The sequence below is a fragment of the Anopheles coustani genome, chromosome 3 (assembly GCF_943734705.1).
Source record: "Anopheles coustani chromosome 3, idAnoCousDA_361_x.2, whole genome shotgun sequence".
NCBI lineage: Eukaryota > Metazoa > Arthropoda > Insecta > Diptera > Culicidae > Anopheles > Anopheles coustani.
Window position 1 is genome coordinate 65810975 of NC_071288.1, and position 19147 is coordinate 65830121.

The 19147-nt window shown below is 42.0% G+C and overlaps 2 protein-coding genes across 5 annotated transcripts in view; both read right to left on the minus strand.

Annotated features, from left to right (window-relative positions):
• Window positions 1-2527: 2527 nt before the first annotated feature.
• LOC131265490 (G-box-binding factor-like) lies at window positions 2528-3237 on the minus strand. Its single transcript, XM_058267764.1, has 2 exons — window positions 3208-3237; window positions 2528-3157 (listed from the first exon to the last, which is right to left on the minus strand). Exons 1-2 carry the CDS (start codon window positions 3235-3237, stop codon window positions 2528-2530), a joined length of 660 nt encoding a protein of 219 aa, XP_058123747.1.
• A 3-nt stretch (window positions 3238-3240) lies between these two features.
• Window positions 3241-19147, minus strand: part of LOC131271535 (zinc finger protein 420) — a 33475-nt gene continuing 17568 nt past the window's right edge. For 3 of the 4 annotated variants that reach the window (XM_058272993.1, XM_058272992.1, XM_058272991.1), the window contains exons 3-12: window positions 9617-9759; window positions 9462-9532; window positions 7875-8090; window positions 7601-7740; window positions 7377-7512; window positions 6816-7305; window positions 6076-6596; window positions 4591-5258; window positions 4313-4522; window positions 3241-3547 (exon numbers count right to left, since the gene is read on the minus strand). In XM_058272993.1, the coding sequence (XP_058128976.1) occupies window positions 3464-3547; window positions 4313-4522; window positions 4591-5258; window positions 6076-6596; window positions 6816-7305; window positions 7377-7512; window positions 7601-7740; window positions 7875-8090; window positions 9462-9532; window positions 9617-9759 (2679 nt within the window). In that variant the 3' untranslated portion in view covers window positions 3241-3463. The remainder of the gene's footprint in view (window positions 3548-4312; window positions 4523-4590; window positions 5259-6075; window positions 6597-6815; window positions 7306-7376; window positions 7513-7600; window positions 7741-7874; window positions 8091-9461; window positions 9533-9616; window positions 9760-19147) is intronic. The other variant, XM_058272994.1, reaches the window with a different exon arrangement.

Genomic DNA, 19147 nt, shown 5'->3' on the forward strand with positions numbered 1-19147 from the left:
CTGTGCATTATTTCATATTGTACGCGGCTGTGCATTTTAAACTTGTTGGATGCTTCGGAGTAACCAAAAACACTATCAAATAAACAGTAATTCCTTTTCTTTAGCCCCGTCTCTCGTAAATCATCCGATATGGCCACAAACTAATACAGCGCCAGGGTGTGCTTGATGTGCAGAGGTGGACTATGCGCGTGTGTATATGAGTGTGTGTGTGTGTGTGTGTGTGTGTCTTTATGAGTACATAACATAATTTTACTGTTGATTTACTGTAATGTACGATGAAAATAATGCCTCATTTATTCTGCCTCTGGGCATGGACTGTGTCTCAATTAACTGTAACACCCTCCCCCCTTCACGATTGCCTCTTAAATATCTATTAAAAATTATGTACATTTTTGCGCCCGATGCGAAACAAAACTATCCGTGATAATTTTTGCATCGTGCTGCGTGTTCTTCTCTCTAGTATCTAAGTGTATAGCACGCAAATCCCCCTATTTTGGAGCCACATACAGTTATGTTCTCCAAATCCACCGACATCGAAAAGAAAATATTACACGTAAACCTTGTACAATTGTGTCGCATGCAATACACCGTAAATTCCGTATCGTTAGCTGGAACACCCACCAAATGTACGTGTGATTGTTGCCACATTAGCGGTGTGCCCTTCACTTCATCTTTATATTATGTACAACGACTCCCTTGATTCCAGCTTTGTAAACCTCTAAACATTCTCAAAAAATCGCAATAGCAATAGGAGTTTTTTACATTACACCAACATCAACTAATCGCGATTATCCTAATACAACGCTATGTTTCCTCTTCATTTTACCCGAAGTAGCCAAACGTAAGCACGCAATTTTCCGATGGCCTAACGCGCAGCATGCGCGGAAAGACTAACATTTATGGCATATAAATCCTTGATGAAAACACATAAACAAATGGCCCAAAATATAACCTTTTTTCTTAATTTTCCTCCTATTGAGTTATGGGCAAGAGTTCATCGAGAACTGTTGTTCAAAAGTCAAAAGGCAGCCGCACAGTCAAATCTGAATAATCGGCCCAAACAGATGGATGGAACATTACCGTTGGGAGATGATAATTTCCTTTTCTGAAAGTTTCTGACTACCCTGAGTGCAACGTTATCCACATTTGACTGTGCATTTATTCATAGTCTGGGACAGTATGGTTTACAGTTGATTCATAAAACGTAACAACATCGATCTCTATCTGCCCTCCCAACGAAGGGGATCTGAAAACTGACGACGATCCGAAAATGAGAATTCCAATCTAAATTATAGTATGTTGCAAGTTTATCGAAAAAAAGATGGGGATTGTCAGTAAAATTACAAAGTCATTACCATTTACAATATGACATCAAATGCAACCGCTCAAAGCCACACGCAACATTAAACCCATTCGTTAAACTGCGATTACGTTATTTAATAAATCTGTTACGTTACACTTCGGGTATTTTCACTGTTTTCAGTTTCATGCCGTTGCACTATTGTTTCTTTTTTTTCAAAAATCAATTTACAACTGTTATTTACAAAAGATTAAAAATATACAGTGGTGATCCGATGCGTGCAATGGCTTGCGTATTAAGGGTGCACGTGCGCTTTTACATCTTTTCATCTTACTATAAAATGTGTCTGGCTAATTGGATTAAAGTCCTCACTAGTTCACGGTTCCTACCACTTAAACCATGCAGCTGTTGTGCCATCTTTCCGTAGGTTTTTCTTTGTTTGTACATACCGAAAGGTGGTATATCAAAGTATGCCGTGGGAGTGTACAAGTGCTGCCGGTGTTAATTCAAATTTACAAAACTGCTGATAATTGTAACTCTCAAGTGTTTTCTGAAAAAGCACGGAGGAAGAATAATCACCAATATACGGTCAATCTGATAAACGATATTTAAAAAAAAACAGGAAAGCAAATTAATGTTGTAACACCAACATTTAAACCTCATCATATTGAAAGAAGAACGAAATATGCTACTTTCGCGTTATTAGATATTTTGTTTTGACCTCAACAAATGCCCACATTGAACGCTTGCTATGATTATTTTGTAGGTGTTGTGTGTACGCAGGTTCATGATAAGGTAGATTTTCATATTAATAATTTCATGCTTAAGGTAATTCCGTTCAAGATAAATGGATTGAAAAGGCAGAGGGGGAGGAAAAAAATATGAACCGTTGTGGATAAACCAAAGAGTAAGAGTTAGAATTCTATCCTGGTAAAAGCATAGGTTAAAAATTTTTTTCAAAAGTTTCTAAAAGATAGTGGCTCTAGTTTGACCACCTTTCTACCCTTTGCTCCTAGCCAACAGGACTTGCTTTCTTATTACATCTACATCTATAACATATGCATAAAACGCTGCATACGTTGTACCCCTTCCACATACTTGAGGTCACGTGTCCTAAACGGTACCACATTCAAATCACACCAATCTTATTTGCTTGCTTCACAACATACTGGTTCGTTTGGCCACCAGACACCTAAGCCACCAACCTTGTTTTCTGTATGTCCACTTTTACAGTTTTTCATGTTTAATTATTCCCGTTGTTACAACACCACCGCCAGATGCACCTTGGAGATGTTGTGATGGCTGCTGTTGTTGTACGGTGGCGGTGCCATGGCCGCTCACGATCGCACCGCCATGGTGGTGATAGCTGTTGTGGTACGCCGTACTAGTGCTCGTCGTGACGTGCCGTGTGTCGGAGACCGTGGCAGCGTAATTATGATGATCGCTCGGAGACATCATGCTAGCCGGTGTTGTCACCACAACTTGCTCCTGCTGCTGCTGCTGCTGTTGCCGATGGTGATGTTGCTTCTGGTAATGATGCTGATTATGGTGATGCTGTTGGTGCTGCTGCTGTTGGTGATGATGGTGCAGAGATGTTTGATGAGAAGGTTGGTGCTGTTGGTGGTGGTTAATTATGATGGTGCTCTTATCGTCCTCGCTTGTCTCTGCGATTATCCCTACAACCGAACCAGATGCTGCTGCTTGATGGTGTTGCTGTTGTTGATGGTGCTGTTGTTGTTGTTGTTCTTGTTGTTGCCCACTGTGTGCTATCAAATAATGCCCCTCTCCTTCACCACCTCCAACACCTCCTCTTCCATTACCGCCGGAACTGCTACCATCTCTGCGGTGATGCTGCTGCTGATGATGATGATGCTGCAGATTGTTATTGTTGTTGTTAGGAGGTGCACCTCCTTCTCCATTTCCATTCGCAGGGCCATTTCCCGCACCCACGTCCAGCACGGCCGGCGTGGAAGAAGAGGAGGAGGAGGTGGTGGTGTTGGTGGCGGAATAGCTAACAGCGCCGGGTGCGGCCACACCAACGCCACCAGCAGCAGCGGGGCCGCCACCGTGAAGCAAGTTTCATCCCATCTCGTTCTTCAGTATGAAGACTTTCTTCATTTCCTCCGTACCATCCGGTTTGGTTATACGGAGCATCGCCTCTTCTCACTCGACGTTCGACTGCCGCGAGGTGTCGTGGATGATCTCGTACTTGATCACCTGGGTCGTGTTACCCTCTAGCACCTGCACCTGACCGAAGAGGAATCGGGGAAGAGAGGGAGAGAGGGAAAAAGGAAAACACATTGGTATCAATTGCTCGAACGCTCGACCGTAAGGGAAGGATGTATCACTCCAAACAGTTTGGCATGCAGGATAACATTCTAGTTTTGTTTGCACATAAAAATTGAAAATGATTCCTGCATTTATTAGGCATGCATGATACTTTCAAGGAAATAAGATACAATGAAAATGGAGGAATTCACATCAACCACATTTCTAACGACAAACGAATGAAATAGATGGCGAACCTCGCTGAATGGCACTATCGTGAAAGCACATACAAATTATCTTCAAAATCAATTTCCCAAGACATTCAGAGCATTTATGATGAGGTGCTAACATGGTCACTAACGATCCATTATTTTAAATTTGCCTCCCAGACCGATATAAAAAACGATTCGCAATCAAGATGAACTTGACACGTAAATTTAGTCACATCAAAGTTTTCTTCAAACGAAAGTAGCAGGAACCATAGTTGATGGATTTGACCAAAGAAACCATCATTATTTCAAATAGCCCCTCTCTTCCTGGCAAGCTGATACCTAGCACGACGGATTAACATCCCAAACAAGCATTATTTTGCTCAATCGTCTTCTTGGTTTGTTTTACTACACTCAAAAAGCTCCAATAAATTTTACTTTGATCTTACGACCAATCCATCTACTGTAGCTGTATTTCCACGCACACAAAACACACTCGTGTAGTGAAACATTAAAGTAACTTTACATAAGATACCTGCACGGGCTGATTCGCGATCACCAGGTTGCGCATGCCGTGCTGATTGTTCTGTTGATTCTGCTGCTGCTGCTGCTGCACAGCGACGGCTTGCTGTTGCTGCTGCTGTTGCTGGGCCTGCTGCTGCAGTTGATGCTGCTGCTGGGCGGCCTGATGGGCTTGCTGCTGTTGCTGCTGCTGTACCAATGCTTCCTGGTTTGGTTGTTGAATCTGCAACACGAAATAGAAGGTTGATCGGTAAGTTAACCTGTCGAGCCCTGTGATCGCAAAGAACTTACTACAACGAGTTGCTGCTGACCGGCGGCCGCCTGCTGTTGCTGCTGGCTAGCCTGACCCTGCTGCTGAGCATTGGCTGCCGCAGCCCCAGCTCCACCGACCGATGGCTTCTGCTCCAAATGCTGACGCTGGTGCAGCATCAGGTGGTTCTTCTGGAAGAACGCCTTACCGCACTCGCACACGTGTGTCCGCACGGTGCAACCACCGTTCGGGTGGCGTCGGTTGTGCAGCAGCAGACCGTGCTTGGCTGCAAAACCCTTGCCGCAGTGGGTGCAGTAGTGCGACTTTGGTTTCGTCTGTCCCACGACAACTGTCTGCTGGTGTTGCTGCTGTTGCTGTTGCTGCTGCTGCTGCTGTTGCATTTGCTGCTGCTGCTGCTGTTGCTGATTTTGCTGCTGGACGACGGTTTGCGTCTGGTGCTGCTGAACCACTTGTGTTTGCTGCTGGAGCTGCTGCTGTTGTTGCTGCTGCTGTTGAATCTGCTGCTGTTGGTGGTGCTGTTGTTGCTGCTGCTGCTGGGGAGGGCTTTGCGGTTGGATCGTCTGCTGGACGACCTGCCCGGAGGAGGTGATTATTTGTACTGGAAAGGGAGGATTGCTCTGTATTACGGGACTTGTCGTCATGAGAGTCGTCGGACCACCGTTTGCCGGACTTCCAACCAGCGAATATTCTTTTGCGCGCAAATGACCGTTCATTTGTACAAAATTCATTTGTCGATCAATAAAGTATTTGTTAATTTTTTACCAAACAACAAGCGGATTAATTGATTTTGTCGTTTTGTTTTCAAGCAAACACACAAACAACGAGCAAGCATCGAACAGTGTTAGAAGAAATGAACCGTGAGCAAAATTAACCAGTATTGTTGGATGTAGCAACATTAAAACAAAAGCCAAAAAACCATTCCCGGTTTGTGAGTTTAGTTTGCAGTAAACGAAAGTGTCCGTTTATGAACAACCGACACAATAATGTAGTAAAACGAGCATGTGAAATATGTGTTTGTTGTTGGTAGTTAATTGTGGAAAAATGTATTTGGTTGTGGTAGAGGCGGTGTGGAGGGTGTGGTGGTAGTAGTGTAGAAGTAGTAGAAGAGTGGTCAATAATCATGAAAAAGAGAAAGAAAAAAGATAGAAAACAAAAATAAAATGTGTACATGTGAGTATAAAACCAAAACATAAAAAATATGGTTAAAGTTAGCAAGAAAAAACATGTGAATGAAACAGCAGATTTGGAGGTAATTGGGGTAGTGAATCTAAGGATTTGAGTAAAGTTATACAGAGTGTTTTCTGTATTATTTTGTTATATACAATTTCAGTTGTTATGGGAGTAGTTTTGGTGAAATTTGTTTTCAAATGAAAAGCAAATGCTGCCATCGTCATGTTAGTAAGTGAATAAAACACATCATTGTGTCCAAAACTCAATTCCCGACACACAAAACACAAGCACACCATCGTCCCGTTTCTCCATCATGCAACATCCCTCTCCCCTACCTTGATTGACGGCCGGGAAGAGATGGCCCGGGATGGCGGCGGTAAGGGCGCACAGGTCTGTCATCAGGCTCTTATCGCCGGTGTGCAGGCGTAGGTGAAGGGCCAATGCTTCGCGGCTATTGAAGGCGCTGCCACACTCGCGACATGCATATTGGGGCCTCGGGGAAGTCTCGGGTGAACCCTGGCCGGTGGCGGCAATCGTCGTAATGATGTTGCCATTAGCCACTTCCTGCACCTGCTGCTGACCCTGGTGGTGTTGGATCTGCTGCACCTCGATGTGCTGCTGTTGGCCCTGGGCCTGCTGCTGTTGTTGTTGCTGCTGCTGCTGTTGCTGTTGCTGCTGTTGCTGCTGCTGCGCGTTGGACGTAACGACCGTGTTGGTTGTGATGATGGTCGCGTTCGAAGACGAGTTCGCATTGGTGCCACTGTGCGTGAGACGATTGTGTGCACTCAGCTCCGACTTGGTACGGAATCCTTCACCGCAGGCGATACACGGAAAAGGTTGATCGCCGGTATGAATCCTGTGGACGGGTTGAAATTGGAAAGATGATATGAGATGATTAATTAAAAATACAACATCATGTGCACTATGTGCGGTAGTGTTTTAGTTTTTACACGTAATCTGCATTTGAATCAATTGGTTCAAATTTACAGAAAAAATTAGTCATGCACCCTACCCACGCATTGTATTTATTTTTCTGTCTTGTGTACATCTTTTCCACTTGTAACTCTGAACCTACCTCATGTGCGCCGCTAGGGTGCGCTTCTGCAGGAACTCCTTGCCGCAGAGCGTACACGAGTGCGGTATGCGTCCGTGCAGCTTGCCATGGTTGACCAGCTGGAACTTGCGCGGGAACGTAGCCCCGCAGTCCTGGCACACGAACGGATTGAGCGATCCGTGGAACCGCGAATGCATCACCAGGTGCTCCTTCTGGGCGAAGCTTTCACCGCAGTCCTCGCAAACGTACGGCCGCTCGCCGGCGTGGAACTTGCTGTGCGTCACCAGGTGGCGCTTCAGCGGGAACGATCGGCCACACTCCTGGCACACGAACGGACGTTCGCGCGAATGAACCCGCGAGTGCGTCAGCAGGTGGTGCTTCAGGGTGAAGCTTTTCTTGCACTCCTGGCACTGGTACGGTCGCTCGGTCGAGTGCAGCAGCAAGTGCGTATTGAGACAGTGCTTGTGGGCAAAGTCCTTGCCGCAGTGGACGCACACGTGAGGCCGTTCACCTAGCGGGGCACGAATGGAACAGTGATTTAATGAAGACTCAAACCAGTAAACGCCCACTCAACACCCGTACCTGTATGGACACGCGCATGGGTGGTCAGATGGTGCTTCAGCAGGAACGACTTGCCGCACTGATCGCACGAGTACGGACGCTCCTTCGGGACCACGTTCGGGGTCGGTGTGGCCGCCTCTGCCTGGACGTAATCGTTCTGTGTGTCGAATTGGGGAAATAAGGGTTTAATGTATCACCATTCAACTTCCACATTCCGGGATGGGCCTCACAATGCCCCTACTCACATAATCAATCTCTACGGCTTCGAGCTTCGGTGAAATGCTTAGCGTCGGTTCTATCTTCAGCTGGTGGTTTGAGGTTGCCGCCTGTGAATCATCACCATCCTCCAGGCCCTGGATGACTTTCTGCACCTGCACGGCAATGGCTAGACGGGGTGAAAAAAACGGTAACAAGCGTTAATTTTGGCATTACAATTTCACCGAACAGTTGCTGAAAATTCTAAAAACTCGACCCGAGAAACAGGCTCAAACGGGGAGGCAAATTACACGATTTGCTTACATGTGTGATGACCATCGGTGCTGTTGGTGATGGCATGTTGATTGTTGGCTGCGACCGCTGCCGCTGCCCGCTTCATCAATATGTCGTTGCATTCCTCGGCTGTCAGCTGGATCGGTCCCAGCGGGGACATAAATGCACCGCCCGTGCCCGCCGCCGTGAGGATGGTTTTCGTCTTCGAGTCAATGATGCCATTCGCTAGAGTGGAATTGGATTGGTCTTAAGGGTGAACATTGTGGTACGAATGACGTGTTGGAGAAGGGTAGGCAAGTACCGCGCAGCCACCGTCGTGCAAATGGAAATGTTTATACAGGACATTGTTAGGAAAGCACACCCGAATTAAGGTGCATTAGGTGGAAGGAAGGATTTTTGTAATAAGATAAAAGAAAGAAACAAAACCAAAACACCACATTAGTGATAAAAATAAATACTACTACTTAGAACTATAAATTGGTTACATATTAAAACGCATATACAAACAATCGATATCGACAACCCAGTTATTCCCTACACAATACAACACTTCGGTGCACGAAAAGCCAATTTATGCTCGGAAATGGAAAAATCCACATTCCAATATCGATCAGTTTCCTAGTGCAACCTGATCCATTCGGTTCCCCCCATCGTCTTTGCAAGATGATAAAAAATTGATGAATATTTGTCAACCATTTTTTATTTTTATTTCACACGAACGATTCATCGATTGGCAACGGAAGGAAGGCAGGCAGGCAAGTGGTGGCGGCAAGAGATAAGATTACCAACCCAATGGAAAGGGCCCAACTAGCCAAGTGATTCGTGCTAACGTTGCAACAAAACTGGAAGGCGAGCAAGGGGTAGCGAACTGAAGGCAACGTTGGCCGGGTGAATCGTTTGTCAATCGATCGTATTTCAGCACGGCCATGAGACCACGGTATGTTCGATGGAGACTTGACGGATGAGTTGATTACTAGTACGTCAGGGTGGAGTAGCACAGTTCTATAAATTCAGAAGAGTGGCGACATAAAAGGGTTGCATTAATTTCTAGCCTTTCTACACAGCAAGGCCTTCGTAGAATCACATAGAATACCCATCGCTAAATAAGGGTTGGATTCATCCGGATATAAATTGCTATTGTATTCAAAACTTATCGTAAACTATCGCCGATTTTTGTTATGAAAACATCTCTATAAAAATATTAGTAACATTATAGTAAATTTAGTTTTTTCTCTAATACAATTATCTTCCTTTGTTAGATTCGAGTGCAATGAGTTTAAAGAGATACTTATAACGCAAGAGTTTTCCATTCGTTCGATCAAAATATTAATCGATATGCTATAAGCATCCCTCCTTTCGGCCCCAAATCCTCAACAAAATGAACATACGAATCCAAGGAAATATCATTCATATTTCATTACGAATAATGCATACTTGAAAGAAGTTGTGCAAAAAATGCAATGCTAAAAATTATTTTTTCTACAAAAATAGAGCTACTGTCCCTTATTGTTCACCAATCCCTTCTACCATCACCGCTAATGGTCTACAGATTAACCCAAAACAAAACCAACGGTGTACGGATTACTAATAGAAAGAACAAACTTTTAACGAGCTTACTTATGACTTCGTTCTGTTTCTTCGTGTGGCCAGTGGAGACCGTTGCCGTCGTTCCGCTGGTAGTGATTATCCTGTAACACGAGAAAAAATTGTTGTTATTTTCAATCGAAGGGGGAGTGTGCTGGTCTTTCGTCGAAGGATTTTTACGCGTTTACCTCTGGGTTCCTTGCTGCACGGTGGATCCATCGTGCGGAAGGACGATCATCCGGCGGACGGTTTTGTTGGTGTGCGGGATCGTTCCCTTTGCGTCCTTCTGCACGATGATGCTGGCACCATCCGGTAGGTGCAAATATGGCATCTGTTAAAGGATAAGGAAGGAAAAAAGACGACATTGTTTATTGAATTCCACTGTTTTTGTCATTTTCTTAACTGTTGTTGCCGAATCATATTAGACGAATTGTTTTCTCGTAATAGTTCATTCATCGTGTTTTAAATATCCCCTTTTGCATAAACAATATTTTGCTCGGGAAAACGAGCTTACATGTATTTGGTTAATGCTTAAGCTATCCTTCGGTTCATTCGGCTTTGTTTTGACTACCACGCCAGAACAGTTTTCTCCTTCCGCCTTGCTTTGCCGCTGGAAAGGTGAACTCCAAAGCAAAATGTCAAAATCAGCTGATCCTTGTTGCGCACACATACATCTACACGCACGCACGCATACACACGCGAGCGCACATACATCGTCACCCCGAGGAGGTCGAGAGCAACAAGCGCCCTCAAAACATGATTTTCTGCTTGTGTCCGTGGGACGGTCGGGGCACACGCAATCGATTCCGTGTATGTGTGTCCCCGGCTGCCAACATCCTGCGGAACACCCCACTACACTTCCACCCGATTGCGATGTTTATGTAGGTCACAATCTCTGAATGGGATTCGGTCGTTTACTCCGAGGAAAGGAATCTCACACACCAAGGAAGCACAAAAGGATCAGATACGGACCCCGAAGGCGTTTCGAAGGAAAACTTACGCAAAACGGAGGAAATCAGTTCGGTTGGTACCCAATACTAAAACTGGTTCTCCACGAACGCATTCCACTACGGATCCCTTCTTACAGAAAAATATCCTACCTTTATATACTTTAACAATAATTATAAGGATATCAGATACTTGATTCAATTTATGAATGTTTCTTACATTTTTTTCTCGTTTTAAGCATTATGAAACAAAATAGTGACATGTTTAATTAAGAAGTGACATGTTTGGTCAAAAAGCCTTGATTGAATGGTTTCAGATTGGCTCGAGATCGATCAGCTGTGCCACACCGTACTAGACTTAAGTTGCTTATAAACCTCGACTCCACACATACGTCAACCGTCCGCTTTAAAATCCCACACGACGATACAAAAACATGACGAGCAGGTAACACTAACTTTGATTGTAAAAACAAGATGTTTTTCTTCCGTACGCAGTAAACCCAAGGCAAACCGTGCAAAGAACCGGTTAGTGAGGATGAGGAACGGGAAAGGCCTACGGAATCAGCATTCCACCAACACATACCATACCGGTGAGGAGACGCAATGCAACATAACATACAACCACCCCAGGGTGGGGGGTGTGCCCTCGACCTAGCGTCGATAGAAGTATTGTGGTCGATAGTCGCATTTCTCTCGGGATTAAACCAACACGGATTTTATGAATCGACGGTGAGATGGTTCTACCGCGCTAACACCTCTCGTTAAACACACGCGTCGTCGTGTGCCGCGACCACGTGCGCCCACCAACACGCCATTAGCGTTTTATCTGCGCCCATATCGATGGCAAAACAATCCCCCCACCAGGTTTTCTTCAGCCGTGGCAACATATACCAGTGGGGGTGATAGACTTTTTCTTACACCACACATCTCGTTAAGAATAAGCGTGAAGACGTGCCTTGTAAACTCTTCAAGGAAGCTTAGCTGTTTATATCTTATATGCGCTATCAATACATTTGCGTATAGAACTTGGCATGTTTTAGTTTCACTAGTAGATGTTTTATTAAGCGCATAGAGGAGAACCCTCAGGCAATTGTTTTCAAAACTACTATCAGCAGAGGCTTCGATCTCTTTAGAACACCGAATAAAAACAGTGAAACAAAAGGATTTTTTCATTTGAAAGGATAAAATCCTAACTCTGTGAAAGCAAGTGTAACATATTTGCATTTTCAGAAAAAAGTTATCCACAATACAAAAAGCGTTAGAAAATCAAGTGTTGAAGAACTTAATTTAACGTTTAGTCAAGTTAATGTAGCAAAACAATTTGGAAACACAATATTTAACTGTGTTTTTCAGTGTTCATATATCTATAAGAAATGTAAACGGAATCTTTATATTAACAGAAATAATGTTTTCGGTTTAACACACTTGGTTTACGGACGTTTCTAACTTCAATTTTTATTAATTGACTCAAAGAAAACAAAATTTATGCATACTTAGTATAACTTTCACAATACAAATCCTTACGTAACAATAATTCATTACTGTAAGTTTTGTTTAAACTTTTCACGGAAATGATAACAAGAATTGTAAGTTTTCCGTCAAAATGATGGGTCCCGTAATCCTAATAATTTCTTCCAGCATCGTAGGGGAGTAAAGAGGAATAACTGTTGGTTCAAAAGGGACAACCCTTCAAACACAGATAAATTCAAAGTCGTCTTTTGCCGTACTTCATACCATTTTAATCCACCACCAATTACCAAATAATCCAAAATAGAACCTTGGGAAAATGAAGCGAAATCCACTTTATCCGATAAACTTTTAAGGAGATGAGCTGTACACATTTCATTTGAAAAACATTATCATGAGCCATAGAAATACATTGAGCCATTGTGAACGTTTGAAAAGGACGCTTTATTGTGTATGGAATGAAAATGTGTATCCCCCTAAACATGATCATCAAGCACAGGTAGTATCCAGACGACGGTCCATTATGTTGTTTGGTATGCTTGAAATGGCAACGCGACCACAAACTGGGAAAACGACCAAACACGAAAGGATAGAGGTTCTGTTCGTCTGCAATTCAATGAACTCAATAACTGCACACCACCAAAACTGACAGACAAGTTTGGGAGGGAAAATTCGTATCCTTTCGTTTTATTAAATCCCATTAATTTGAATCCCTGCTATCCGAAAATCTCATATTTCAATCTGCAACAAAGGACGGACTTTTGGTTCATCCCGTGAGAAGAGGATCATGACAATACAGCTACATGGTAAATTTGAAATTGACAAGAAGTACTAGGAAAATTTGTGCTAATCGTGAGAAGTAGTATTGCCAAGGAAGAAGGGTGTAGGAAAATAAGAATGTTCAGACTATGGTATAAACATATTATGCTTAAATATTAAGAGAAAAGAAGACTATTTGTTGACAAACTTTCTATAACGTATGAATGTGAAAATTTCCCGGATGGAAATATGTTTATTACTACTTTTTACTGAAAGAAATAGTCATCCTATTCTAATAAATTAAACTTAACTAAAAATAAATGTTGTAAAAAGATATTTTATTCTCAGTCAGAAGACCCTTGAATTGTTTGCTAACTATATTTTGAATGCATTATACATTTTCTTGGAAGGGATTACTATTTCAAAGAAAAGCATCGACAACTATTTTTAACGTTACAGTGGGATTTGAACCTCGGACGGACTGGATTAGAAATGGTGCTTTACCACAGAGATTAACTGATAGAGTAATTATTACTAAGTTTAATCACACCAGATGATGACGTATTATTTATGAGAAACCAATTATTTTCAAAGGAGCATGCATCTTGTTTGCAAACAAAAACAAAAACGTCGCCAGCTTATACTTGTGCAGGGTGACATAGTAAGTTCTCAAAATACATACACAAAATAAGATATCAAGGAGATTTTCCGATGCATTCTTTGCGTATGGTAGTGTAATTTTATTGAAAAATAATGTGACGGAGAGCGTGGAGAATGTTTGCTGTACTGACCATGGATCGAAACAAACGCACACGGTTGGAAATCACACTACACATAGAATGGGTAGTACACTTGAAGGCAGACATGGAAAAGACCTTGATGGAGTGAAAATTCGCACACACACACACACACATCGTCATGCAAACAAACACACAAAAGCTAACGACAGAATTTCCACCCCGATCGGTTGGTGGAACGGGGATGGTGCAGAGGGGATTCAGAGGCTTTTCCAATACATTTCCATCGCCATATTCGCACGCCCCCATCCCTGGCACCTAGAGCGACCTTCTCCCACCTCCACTATCGCATCCCCATCAGTGTATTTTTCTCTCTTATTCGCATTTTCCTCCCGGCCTACGGCGACCCACACTACACCCGAAGGTTACCGGTTTCCCCTTCACCACCACGAGCGTCGTGCCGTGGGAGCATCACCAATACGCAAAAACCCAAGGCTGGGAAAACCTTCCACCCGTGATCGCTTTTCCCGGCTACGGATGGTGGCTGTTGTTGGTTTCGTGTACACGGTAGTAGCCGGCGTTACCAATCAACCCACCACCGACAACAAAGTAGGCGGCGATGTAGAGAACAGCGATAAAGAGTGTGCGAGAGTGAGTGCGTTTGGCGGGAAAACATTACGCATACATTTTCCATGGCAGCATCGGCCCACGGACACCGGTTGCTGCGTTTCCTCCGAACACAGAAAACAAACAGATGGTTCGAACTTTGTGATGCGAATAGTTTTGAATACTTTTATAAGAAATTGTTGCAGCCATTTTCGGAGTAGTCGCTACTCCAGTTTGATTTGTTGACCATAAACAACTGTCAACTATCAAAGTGCGATACGGAAGGAGGATGATAATTTACAAAACAACAAGCGTTGACCGTCGTGCGTGTATGATGTACTATTTTATGATAAAACTTCTATAACCTCTAACGTTGTACGGGTTTTCCATCCCTACATTAACCAAAATGGCAAAGGTTGTCGATAAGATATAATCCAGATTTAAACCGTCGTTTGTTGCTTCACAGAGTTATTTTAAAAAAGAACTTGAAAACAACATCAACTAACGACATTTGTCAAAACAAATTGCACCGTTTCAATGTATGGTTCAAAGAATACATTTTTTTAAAACCGACACACCGTTAATTATTTTTGTAAAATCTCCCTCTCATTCCCATTGAAGAATGGCTTTCTTTTACTTGCAATAAAGAAACTATGATTTTACATGGTTAGTCATATATCATTTGACAATAAAACAAAATGATAAGTGTATCAATACACTATATCCCTGAAAATATTATGTTCAAATTGATGAGTTTATGTGATAAATAAAAACAAGTGAAGCACATGTGAAGCATACAAATATATTTATCAAAACCCTACATAAAATTACGATTTTGTAACAATGTTTTAATAACTTAACAACAGTCAAGTCGATAAGAAGATCTACACAATACAGAATACTAAACAGTTCAATTCCCTCAGCAAACAAGAACTCCTTCGTATAAGGTTTCTTATCACCTAACAAACAGCCACACACTTCTGCCTAGGTTTAACGGGCTGTTATGCATTTGATGCAGACGACGAGCATTGTTGTCAACAGGTAAACATAAACAACACCCGTTTGATTCACTTGCACCATCAAATCGAATGATTGTGCACCCCAAACAAAAGTGTACTGCAGTGGAATGGAAATTTACTTGACTAACCTACACAAACCCCGCACTACTTGAAACCACCACTTACAGTAACGGTTAGTTGTCTGTCCTACGTGCGGCTGAAGGTTTTCTCATTTTAAACAAACAAGAAACACAGATAGGTATTGTATCCCTTGCGAGCCTAACATACACACACACACAGCATACATACATGTGCCGTAACATGTGTGTTCACAAGCCGCTGAGGTATCTGTATATGCTGAAACATATGTATGCTGCCCCTCTTTGCTTTACCTCATCTAACAAAAGCAGTCGTATAAGGGCAAACACATTTATAGGGGTGTGGTATGTGTCCGTTAAATGATGACAGAATTCAAAAGAAGATGAGAGATACCTTTTTGGCGGGACATAGTCGAATTTTGTGTTGTTAAAACTTTAGCAACCGAATTTACATATCTTTGCCATGAAACCGACGGAGAATGGCATACTTTGGACAACCAACGGCGCTGATAAGAAGTCCAAAGTAATACTATGCAATGCTCACGTTTTGAATATTCAATGACAAACAACAAGTCATGGGGGTTTGTCCACCATCCGGTGCATCCATAATGTGCTTCACAACACTTCGCTTCGTTTATGTCGATATCTTTAGCTACGAAGCATACAAATTAGATGCGAGGTTCGAACAAACTGAACCCCTTATCAGTGGGATTGCAATGCATTCGTGTAGATGCGGGTAACACTAAACTAAACGACAAATGGGTCTCGGCAAAACCGTCTAATGAATGAATTCCATACAAGGATTAATAAATGAAAAGGTCCCGTCACTTTCTTCGAACAAACCCTACAACTTACTGTTTTATTAAAGATTAAATAACATGAAGCAAGTTTAGAAAAAAAGCACATGCGCCAACAAATCCTTCCAGACAACTTAAAGATGCAAAGTGATGCGACGTGCAGCGATCCATCCGTCTTTTCCTTCTTTTAGCATGAAAAATATGCACGCCAAAATATGATGCATCAAAGCGTTGCCCCTCTCTGGTCTGGTTGCGTGACTGGTTGAGTATCTTTCTTTATGCTCCGTTTCTTCCATCAACTCATAAAAAAGTTGAGGTTGAATGATGCTCCCATCCCATCGTTGAAAGAAGTTCCAGTTAAGCCTTTCGCAGAAACACATGGCCGGCATGTGTTGTTTTAAGATGAGGCAGTAACAGAGGGAGATTTCATTATGATCTCCTCTGTGGCTAAGAATTCAAACACTGTTCGGTTTCTACTTGTGCACTTTGACAAGAGTTTGGCCATATACTGTGTTCTTGATAATTTTAACAAGATTATTGCTTTGTTATTGAACATTCATAATTTATAGAGTGCAGTTCCATATTAAAACTTTATAACAAAATGTGTCAAGTCAACATGATATTCCAATGCAAACAAAATGCATTCGATAAACGAGAGTATTTTTTTCAGAAGCAAATTTATTTTCGCTACACTCCATAAAAAACCCTGCCAATTCCACTCCCCATTCGGCCACAAAGTAGCATTTGAAACCCGTTGATGGAGATTAATAGTGCCGGAGATCGACACTGTGTTTCTCGACAGACAAATCACGAACCTAAAGTGACCCCGGCTCAAAGTCACGACTGCAGGAGGAGAAGGGAGCTGTTACGTCAAGACTAACAGGGATGAAAATGAGCCGTTCGTGCTTCATCCATCCATTTCTTTCGCTTTATGGCGGCAACATCCTCCACCAACTGCGCGATTACAATGGAACCGTTTATTTGCCTGGCACCGGCGAAGACGTAGACGTTGTGGGCCTCTGCCTTGGTATGGCCAAGAGGTTTTTGCAACCTCTGTAGTGTGCCTCAAAGGTTTCCGCGAAAGCGTTCCGTCGTTTTTTTTTCGTTGGCGGCAAAATTGTATGGTGTCGACAAAAACTCCCCGCTTGTTTTCAATCACAATCAAAAGGAAATAGTATAAAAAACTATAGGAAAAAAATCTTCAAATGAGAGACGATGTTTCGAATTTCATACAACAAACAAAAATCACTTTTGTGAACATTTAAAGATCACTTTTCCGTATCAATTACTCAAATACAGGGTGTCCACTCAGATTATGATTTCAAATTCCCGGTTTTTTCCCGGTTTTTCCAGGTTTTTTCTCAGCTTTTCCCGGTTTTTTCTAGTTTATGCAGGTTCACTACATTTCGATTGCTCATAGTAGATAAACTTATCTGTTATATGTCTTTATGGCTTCTAAGGTAGTTTACAACTGCATGTAAGTTACAGTGACCGGCAGGAAAAAGTGCCCACTTCGAATTTTGTAGAATTTCGCTCAATATTTTTTTCTCAATCCAACTAAATATACTGCAAGTATTTTTCGTATATTGATTTACATATTTCATATACGATCCACTAATGAGTAAGCGAAAACAAACATATTTTGATTTTGAGAAAAAAATAATAAAAAAAAGTATCTAAAAAACCAGTGACAAGAAAAAGTGCCCACTTTTAAAATTAGAGCTTTGCATAAACTTTTCCATTGAGGGCTAACCAATTTATTGCGTTTTAATATTTTTTAGGTTTGTTAGCACCATTTCTGATATTTATACATGTATGATCACGTGTTTAATTCATATTTAGTTGTAGATATACAATTTATTAATATCAGGTTTTGGTATCTCATTAATTTGAGTGTTACAAGAAATTACCTTGCATAAAATATGTTTTATGACACTCATTTACATTGAAGTAATTCATTCAAAGCACGAAATCCACAAGGCAGCGGTAGGAAAAATCACAATGAAATTTTAAACGTAGGCGGATCGCCCCGCATGGACACTAAGAGCATTCGTGAGATCAAAAAAATCCAAAAGTAACTGTCAGAGAGGTCATGGAAACACTTCACTCATCAGTTTTCGAAAGAACTATCCGTCGTCGGCTTGTTGCATACGGGTTACAGAGCAGACTTGCTAGGAGGCTTCTTTATACGAGCATGACCAATAAGGCCAAGCATCTTAAGCTCGCTGAGGAACATGCTGCTATGCCTCTAGAGTACTGGAAAACGGTTCTGTGGCCTAACCAATCAAAATTTGAACTTTTCAATCGAAGATGGCATGAACGTATACAGCGCAGATCGAAGAAGGCAATGCTGCAGGTTCGCCACATCCAGGGCACAGTATGCCATGAAGGAGGCAATATGGTGGTCTGGTGTTGTTTTTCGTCCACTGGAGTGGGGAGCCTTGGGAACATTAACGGTGTTAAAACTGCAGATTACAACATAAACATAAACATCCTGCAACAAAATCTGGAGATTTCACTGATCCTGACGGGCCTTGAAGAGAAGTTCGTTCTCCCGACGGGGGCAAGTTCCACGCAGCCCGGCGGGGCCAAGTTCGACATACTGCCAAGAAGACGAAGTCTTTCTTCCCGTCTTGTCGGACAAAACTGTTGAAATGGCCTCCTCAGAGCCCGGAGATTAAGAATTTGTGAGCAGTTCTCGATGCCAGGGTGGACAAAACTGATGTATCGAATAAAAACGACAATTTTGAAGCTCTAATGCGCGCTTGAGAAGAATAAAGTCCCCAAAAACTAAAAATCCTTGTAGAAAGCATGCCAAAGCGCCTTCAGCAGGTTCTAAAAGCTAAAAGAGAACACATAAAATATCAAAATGCATTTATTATTTCTTATTTTTATGTATAATAATGAATAACTTAAGTAGGCACTTTTTCTTGTCACGGTTTTTTTAGAAATTTTTTTTTATTATTTTTTTCTCAAAATCAAAATATGTTTGTTTTCGCTTACTCATTAGTGGATCTTATATGAAATATGTAAATCAATATACGAAAAATACTTGCAGTATATTTAGTTGGATTGAGAAAAAAATATTGAGCGAAAATCTACAAAATTCGAAGTGGGCACTTTTTCCTGCCGGTCAATGTATGTGTTAAAGAATACTTTAAGGAAATAACAAAATTTTCAAAAACAAAAACTTTTGAAAAACTGAAGGAAAAAAAGGAAAACATACACTGCGCCCCAAAATGATAGCCTCACCTAGTATGTCTCTATGGTTTCTAAGGAAGGAATACTTTAAGAAAATAACTTTGAAATT